The sequence below is a fragment of the Spinacia oleracea genome, chromosome 1, assembly GCF_020520425.1.
Source record: "Spinacia oleracea cultivar Varoflay chromosome 1, BTI_SOV_V1, whole genome shotgun sequence".
NCBI lineage: Eukaryota > Viridiplantae > Streptophyta > Magnoliopsida > Caryophyllales > Amaranthaceae > Spinacia > Spinacia oleracea.
Window position 1 is genome coordinate 78009659 of NC_079487.1, and position 9406 is coordinate 78019064.

Consider the following 9406-nt stretch of genomic DNA (forward strand, 5'->3'; position numbering starts at 1 on the left):
CCACCGGTAAATTAATAATTTAATTAATTTACAATGTACATTGACGTAGAAATTATATATTTGGAAACAAATGTATACCTTTTATGTGCAGATTGAGTAATGACCTCATCCTCACGTCACATTGGTTACTGCATTAACATTGAGCTTTGCATCCCCATTGGTCTGTGGTTCGATTCCTGGCAAGCGCGAAATTAATATTTAAGAAAATCCCCCCCCCCCTTTTTTTGTTTTTTAACTTTAAGAACCTCAATAGAATCTATTACGTTAGATTATTGATGTACAATAAAAATTTAATTTAATTTACAATGTATATTGACCTAGAAATTATATATTTGGAAACAAATGTATACCTTTTATGTGCAGATTGAGCAATGGCCTCGGCCTCACGTCACATTGGTTACTGCATTAACATTGAGCTTCGCATCCCCCATTGGTTTGTGGTTCGATTCCTGGCAAGCGCGAAGTTATAATCTAAGAACATTCCCCCCACCCCCCCCCCTCTTTTTTTTCGTTTTTTAACTTTAATAACTTCGTTACATTTTATTACATTCGATTATTGATGATTATTGGGTGTTGTTCATTTTCAATAATTATGTAAACTAAACAACATCGTCACAACAAAACTTTAAATATCCTTTCAAATTTCATGTTCTCTTTAAATTAGAAAATTAAGAGAACAAGTGAAATAATACTAATTTACTAAAAACAACTACAACGTCATCCGGCCTCAAGGTCTTTTGCGCCATACAAACGCATCGTAATCAAAAGTTTGAGATAAATCTTCAGACAAATTAATCTGAGAGCTTTCAGGAATGTCTTCTAACACGGGTCCATTGTAAGAAAGATCTACACGTGCGTCGTGAACGTTGTTCACATGTTCTTGTCTATCCCGGTAGCTAGGAATATGCCCATAGGTAGACCTAATAAGTTCCTACAATTAACTTACACAACATACATTATAGTCCCAAAAAATCAAAGACAACAAATGAATAATGAAAGCATTCAAAGAAACAAAAATACCTCATTAGCTGCAATCTCAGCGTGCGTGGATGCTAGGTTCTTCTTAGATTTGTCATATATTGAACAAGCTCCTTTCTTTGGTCGACCAACATGCCTCTTGTCAACGGGTGTTTTAATCACACCATCTTCAGCAGGTTGAGCTACCCTTTTCAGGGCGCGTTCATTATGCTCTCTTGGGCGTAACCTACGACGACCAAACACATTACGTGCTTCGGGATCCCACCAACAATTGAATTATCCCCTACATTTCCAGTCTTTCGAATACCCACCACATCCTCCATTTTTATCCTAAGGGCATCAGTAGCTTCCGTATACAACTTGAAGGCTTCCTCATTATGCATGGCTAATTCTCTCAAATAATTATGCCTTTGAGTGAGCTCTTTAGCTTTTGCTAGCCGTTTAGATTCTTCCGGGTCATAGTATGAAACCCTAATGTTCTCGTATGATCTAACTTGCTTCCTCCATCTATCGAGTATATACTTCTCCGGTACAAATTGAAAATCCTCCACATCCATGGCTTTCAATATGTGCCTACATAAAATACCTCTAAATTCAAACAACTGGGATGAACAGCTTAGCTCCCCTTTAACCTTATCTACTTTAACGTTATAGCTCTTATACCTTTTCCTCTAATGTGGGGAGGTTAGTTTCTCATCTGCTCTATACAATACAAGTGACCCTAGTGAATCAGTTCTGGTAACATTTGTGTGGGTTAAACCTTTACGCTCATGCACAACATCAGCAAACATCGCGTTCGTGTAAACCTTATGGAAAATATACTCGGCTAACACACTCTTATCGACATCAAGTTGAGGAGGCATATCTACACTATCAAAATTATCCTTCTTCTCTTCCTCAGCCTTTATATTCATACAAAACTCGTAGTTCTTAATAAACTGGACTAGTCCACATTCTAAGTCTACATGAATTTTGAAGTAACGATTCATACCTTCACTTCTTTGGGTAGATGACATTCCAGCCCAAAATGTGCCTCTATTGTAGGCTGGTGCCCATTGCCGACGGTTATCATACGCATCCTACATCCACCCCTTACCATGTTGATTATATTTGTCCATCACAAGGCACCAAGCCTCATCAAACTCATTAGGATCAAGCATATCGTGGACAGCTGTTCGGATGAGTGTATCAATGCTTTTCCATTCTGCAAGCTTGCCTAGATTGCGAGAAGCATTCTGTAACATGTGCCACAAACAAAGCCTGTGTGGAACACGGGGGAAAACTTCACTTATGGCTCTACCTATTGCCTTGTCTTGATCGGTCAAAATACCCTTGGGAGGCTTCCCCATGCACTTCAGCCATTCCTCAAACACCCAAACAAATGAATCAGTGTCTTCGTGTGAGATTAAAGCGGCAGCGAAGACTATCGATTTACCATGATGGTTGACGCCAACAAAGGGAGCAAATGCCATACGATACCTATCCAATTAACAAGTTTAATGAATAGATTTGTAGTATTGCATATATTACCATGCAAATTGCTCACGAAATAAATATAAAAATCGAAGACCTAATAACCATGCATTTCACATAGGATAATAATCGTAAACCCTAAACCCTAAAACCCTATAACACAAAAAAACAAACCATTATCCCATGCAAGTCACTAAACATTTTCTCATGCAGATAAAAAACATATAATAACACTTGCCCTAAATAAACATAAAAATGAACTAAGCTCTTAAATATAAATTTACGTACCTATTTCTAGAAAAAGTGGTGTCAAAACTAATCACGTCCCCGAAATATTTGCAAGCTCCTCTACTACGCGCGTCGGACCAAAATGCGTTCTTTAAAATGCCATCTTCATCTCGTTGCATTGAACTATAAAAATCGCAATTCAATTCTCGTTGTGATTTGAAATACTCTTCAAGACCGGCAGCATCTCCTTTCTCAAACATTGTTTTACGACGTTCAACAGCTATGGCGTTCCTCACATCCTTTTTGTTAAACGTCATATTATCAAAACCACCTTTTTCAATCAATTGAGTCCCGAAGTTTCTACTGATGCTAACACCCGCCCTTTCATTTATCATTATCCTATCAAAGGTCGGTCCATCAATGCTTCGATAATTAACCATCATTCTACTACAATCGGGACTTAGAGGGTGATTATGATTTAAATCACAACTAACAAGTACGAACTCTCCATTTTTCACTCTACCGTAAACAAACATTTTGCAACCAGTAACATTAGACCCTTCACAATTTTTTAACCCCTCCCTTCTTACATTTAAACCTTATTCTATCCATCATATGCGGCCTAGCCTCAAGTTTTCCAACACCTATTTTAGAAACACCCTTAGCTTTGTACTCCGTCTTTAAAATGTCACTTGCCACAAACATCTCAAAACCTTGCTCAAAAGCATAACGATGACAAAATTCACTAAATTCGTACCTCGAAGGAAAACACATTCCTACTGTAGAGGGGTTTGCCTTAGAAGTAGACCTGATCAAGATGAGCCCGGCCCAGCCCGCCCGAAATTTTTGCGGGTTTGGGCAGAATTTTCCGGCCCGGTTTCCGGGCCCGTCCCGATCCGGCCCAAAAAATTTATTTTTTTGGGCGGGTTTGGGAAACACAAAAATACACTTTTTAGTTATAAATTTGGCCCGGCCCGAAATGTTAGGTTATGATACATATGACAATTCATAAATCATGCGGAAAAACCATTTAGCCAGGAATACATATTATTTACACATAATCATATAGCATACTTTAGATGCATACTCTTTGTTGCGTGCCTTCCCTAGCTGCGCCCGAACCGAACAAGAACAAGTCTTTAGGACTCCAAGTTTCGTCCCTCCGTAGATAGTCCACAGCACGTCCGGATCCGCCTTAAGATTGACCAACTAGAATCGCCCTTAAGGTACTAAAGATTTTCGGCACTTATAGTCAAGAAATGTGTCTGAATTTTCTCTCAAAAACTCACTTTGAATACTTGAATAATCTATGAAAATATGTGACCCTAGGCACTTACTTATAGAGTTATGGAAAGGGTTTTGGAATCCTATTAGGATACTAATTTATTTAATTATAACCCTACTAGGACTCTAATTAAATAATCATTATCTAATAGTTTTAGGATTTAATCACACTTCGAATCCCGATTGCTTCAGGATTCCCGCACAAGCATTGCACGAGCACCGTACACCCGCGCAAGCCTTGCGGCCCACGCTAGGCGCACAGCGCTCGGCCCACTGCTGTGCTCCGCGCGCGCGCCCAAGGCCTTGGCTGGGCCTGGCCTTGCGCTGGGCCTGGTCGAGGCTTGGCGTGCGCTGGTGCGCGTTGGCTCGCTGGGCGACGGCCTGGCTTCCTGCTGGGCCTTCGTCTAGAGGGCCTCGTCCGATGCTAATTCGTACGATACGCTTCCGATTAAATTCCCGATTCCGGAATTCATTTCCGATACGAACAATATTTAATATTTCCGATTCCGGAATCAATTTCCGTTTCGAACAAATATTTAATATTTCCGTTTCCGGAATTATTTTCCGATTCCGATAATATTTCCGATTCTGACAATATTTCCGTTTCCGGCAATATTTCCGATTCTGGCAATATTTCCATTTCCAATAATATTTTCCGATACGTACCATGTTTCCGTTTCCGGCAACATCTACGACTTGGATAATATTTATATTTCCGATACGATCCATATTTCCGTTTCCGGCAATATCATCGTTTCCGGAGTATTCATTTCTTGCCTGTGACGATCTCAGCGCCCACTGAAACCAAGATCCGTCGATTCCAAATATCCATAGATGGAGTATTTAATGCCATTAAATACTTGATCCGTTTACGTACTATTTGTGTGACCCTACGGGTTCAGTCAAGAGTAAGCTGTGGATTAATATCATTAATTCCACTTGAACTGAAGCGGCCTCTAGATAGGCATTCAGCTCACTTGATCTCACTGAATTATTAACTTGTTAATTAATACTGAACCGCATTTATTAGACTTAACATAGAATGCATACTTGAACCAAGGGCATTATTTCCTTCAGTCTCCCACTTGTCCTTAGGGACAAGTGTGCATTTTCTAATTCCTTTGTCGCTCGATGCTTGCTCTTGAACATAAGGTAAGAGTTGTCATCCTTATTATGTCCAGAGGTGTTCCTCGGTTTCAGAGTTCAACTGATCAAATAAACAGATAATCATAGCCTATGATTCATCCGAGCACGGCCATGCATTTCACAGTTTCTAGCTCTCCGAGTGGCCTTGTACAACTTTTAAGCATCTCATCCCGATTTATGGGAGGACAATCCCAATCTTGCGATCTTGAGATTAGACTTCGTTTGATAGGTGATTACCTGAGCGTTGCCTTTATAGCCTCCTTTTACGGTGCGACGGTTGGTCAACGTCAAAGCAACCAGTTCTCAAACAAGTAATCTCAAATCACTCAGGTATTGAGGATTTAGTGTCTAATAATTTTAATGAAATTTACTTATGACAGATTTTCATCTCTTACAGTAAAGTTTCATATGTCTTGTCCGATACTAGTCTTCCCAAAGTAAGTATCTATGCAAATGATTATGACATTGCCATGTCCACATAGTTCAAGAAACAGAACTACTAGTCATCTTGCATTCTAGTCGTCTAACGTTTTCTATGCGTCCAATTTTATAGAAAACTCCGACTAGGGACCATTTTCAACCTTTGACATTCAAGTTCACTTGATAGACATTTCTTAGTCACAAGACTGGTCCTGACAGTCTATCTTGAATATTTCGTCAAATTTGAAGGGACTCATCATTTAATACTAAACCAAGATTAAATGGAATATGAAAATACATTTCATATATGATAAATGTTCAACCCCAATGTTTTACAACCATGGGCCTCTAACCCATCTTTAAAACATTTCATGGAATTCAAAGCTATGCTTGATTTCCAGTGCTACAATGTGAGTGTTGCTTCTCACTTGTTGCATAGGTTTAGTTATCATGCTTTGCCAATCTTAATATCCTTTTCATTGAATGATATTCGAGATAGGATGATAAGATCTTTTGAGTTTGTTTATTATGTGATCTAGTCTTTCTTACTTCGATAGTGGTTCTACGCATTTTGCAATGAAGAGCCATCAAGTTAGCAGACATGTGATCCACCCAAGTTCAATGAAGAACTCATTAATATAAACAACTCTGTTTTATTGCTTTTTAGGCAATAAGTACTTTTTACTTCAACTGTTTAGGTTGCTAGTGATGCTTTGTTTGGATTTACTTATCCAAGCAGTTCACAGACATGTAGAAGACTTTCCAGCTGTATCTTAGAACATAGAAATTAATATTTTAATTTCCCACGCAACAACTCATGGTCTCCAACCCATGTTGCCATTTTCAAAACACGATGCTCTATAGCTCGTCCTTATCAATGGTTAACTCCAAAGGGTCTTGCTTGATCCTTTGCCAGTGTTTATGCGTGTAGCATCAATATTTAGCATATCTTTATTTCCTTGAATCAAGAACTATTCCTATGTACCTTTTCAAGTACCATAAGTATTCTTGATCTCAATCTAGTTGATCTTTACTTAGATCAATAGAGATTGGTATATGTTCGTCATGGCTAAAGTCATACGATACGTTTTTGGCGATCCTCATATTATATCATACATGATAAATTCTTTTGCAGAATAATTCCCAATTGAATTCTATTCATGTAACTTTAGCTCATTCAGTTACAGTAGATACTGAATCCAACTAAATTCTTTGACATATAATATAGGTGAAGAATCTCATTAGATTCTTTGATGTTTAACTTAGTAAATGCTTATACATAGTTCAAACATTCATTACTTAGATTTATTCACATGGGTCGAATATCTCCAATGGAGTATTTCGTGTTTGATTTAGTAAATGCCATTACTTAATCCAAAACAATAATATAAGATCTTTGTAAATATATCTTAATACCCAGTATGTACTAAGTTCTGCCATGGTCCATCATTGATGAATAATCTCAAATCTAAGTCATTAGCATTTGAATGTTATTTCTCAATAGAGAGATATGTGTGTGATACACATAGGACCAATTAAGTTTTACGTACTCCCACTAAACTTCTTATATATCTATAAGAATTCTGTATATTTTATGAAACTAAAATGCTTATTAGCTTCACTAAAATACAGTTCCAATTCCCAATTGATTGCTTAAATCTGTACTTAGATTTTATAAGCTAGCTTTCTCTTTCAAGCATTTATTTGGATCCACAAATCCTATGACATACCATGTACATAGTTTATTCCAACATTTGATTGAGGAATACGTTTTGTCATCCAATTTCTATATGTACCAATATGCAATCATTGCTTGAATTATAGACTTGAGCATTACGATTATGCATGAGGTTTCAACACAATTCACACCATGAATTTGCTTGTAACCTTTAGCAACTAATCTAGCTTTGTGTGTGAACATAATTCCATGTTTGATGGTTTTTATCCTTAAAACAAACTTGCAACCAATAGGTGTGAAACTATTCTTGCAAATCAACAAAATTTCAATTTTGTCATCAAAACATTGAGTATGTTTTATGGCCTTTAACCAATTAAACATATAGTCTATATATGGCCTCTAACCATTTTAGGGAATCTATATTTCGTCATAGCTTTCTTACAAGTCACAAACTCATTAATCTACATGATAATAGTTTGACTGCAAGTTGTAGGTTTCTTCACTATCTAATAGAAGAATCGCATAGCTTCAGTGACCTGAACTCCATGATTCTTCACTATTTAATAGAAGAATCTCATAGTTTCAGTGACTTGAACTCTATGCCTACTTGGGTATAGAACATCAAACAATAGAATATCAATAGCTACTTGAAAGTCCTTTGAATATTCTGTTCTCCTTGAAGCACTCGTAAAGTCTTCTAAGAGATGTCTATTCTTAAAAAGCCACTTCTAAAGTCCTTAAAGAATACGTGTTCGGATTTTCTAAAGAACTTCGAAAAGCCTCCAGATTGTCCGTTTATGTTTGTCCGTTTATGTTTGTTGTTCGCCTCGAAGACTTTCGAGGTCTATTTTCTCCCACTTGTCATTTTGGAAATGAATCTCCAAAAGGACATCATTTCGAGCAAACAAACATTATGTTCTCAAAAATTCTTGGTAGAAACAATACCCTTGTGTCTTATTTGAATAAATCACAATGAAACATATATCTAGACTTGGGCCTTAGTTTGTTGAATAACAAACACTAAGCTCCCACTGAGTTTAGCAACTCTTTAGATATATATATAATTGAAAAGATATCCTGAAATTACTTTTCAATAGCTTTGACGAATTTGGTTTAGTTTGGTGGTAGTTGAGCATTTTGTTTTAGAAATTATAGGAAAAGTCTTTATGATTCATCATTGATCGAATCAAGTACTAATTGACTTCGATTATTCCAACTACGATATGCCATATCTTATGGACCTAGATTGTGAAATTACAACACACAATCATTGATGATCATATTTGGTCTTAAGTAATCATCAACATGATCTAACCTAGATCTTTATAATTTCTTGCCAAGTGGATTTTATACTTCTGAATCTTGGAACTACCCAAACAGATTCAACTTATATCACATTTGAGTCAATAAACCTATATTCACTCAAATCCATGTGAAATAATAAAGTCATAAAACCTTTCTTTAGCTTTGAACTCTATCGTCTAGGCGTTCTAACAATAGTTCATATTCTTTGTTACTTTCAACAAGTAAGACTAGCTTGTCTTAAGTTGATCTAGAAATCAACCAACTTTCAAAAGTCCAAAAATAGAGCTTGTGAATGTTAACTTGTTGACATGGTCTAAGCAACAATGCCAAAGATTAGTGGAACTCAAATCAAGGGTTTGATTTGAACCTAGTAAAGTTTTTATTGTTAAAGAGTTGTTTGTTTTAATCAAGCAAATTGACTCAACCCGTAAATGACCATTTCATTCAAATAAACAAACAAACAAGCATTGTTTTTGTTCTTCTGAATGTGAGTCTTTCTGTGTTTGAAGCAGAAATTTAGGTATGCTGATTATGGAACAAAATAGCCATTTAGTTCCAGCCTTGAAAGGACTTAAAACAAACTAGATGACCCTACAGCTAATGTAGCATTGCCATGCTTCATTTCCCACTTGTAGGCCATTAGTGTAGCCTAGCTTCCATTATTTGAGTTATTACCGAAGTAAGAACCTCAAGCGGTATATGATACCAAGGAAGTTTGATTCCTAGGTCACTTCTCTTTAAATATAAACTTATAGGTAGAAACGGAATCGTAAATTCCTTTCATTTGTTCCTCGTTTTCCTATTTCTTGTACCCTTTCTTATAGTCTTAAGAATTGAATTCTTTAGTGTTGACTTTTATACTTTGTTTAGACATGTCCAATGTCACCCCAACAA

At 36.8% G+C, this 9406-nt stretch overlaps 1 protein-coding gene across 1 annotated transcript; it reads right to left on the bottom strand.

Moving 5' to 3' along the window:
- Nucleotides 1-1649: 1649 nt before the first annotated feature.
- Nucleotides 1650-3119, bottom strand: LOC110780566 (protein FAR1-RELATED SEQUENCE 5-like). The gene is made up of 3 exons (XM_056834223.1): nucleotides 2740-3119; nucleotides 2075-2457; nucleotides 1650-1939 (listed from the first exon to the last, which is right to left on the bottom strand). Exons 1-3 carry the CDS (start codon nucleotides 3117-3119, stop codon nucleotides 1650-1652), a joined length of 1053 nt encoding a protein of 350 aa, XP_056690201.1.
- Between the last annotated feature and the right edge of the window lie 6287 nt (nucleotides 3120-9406).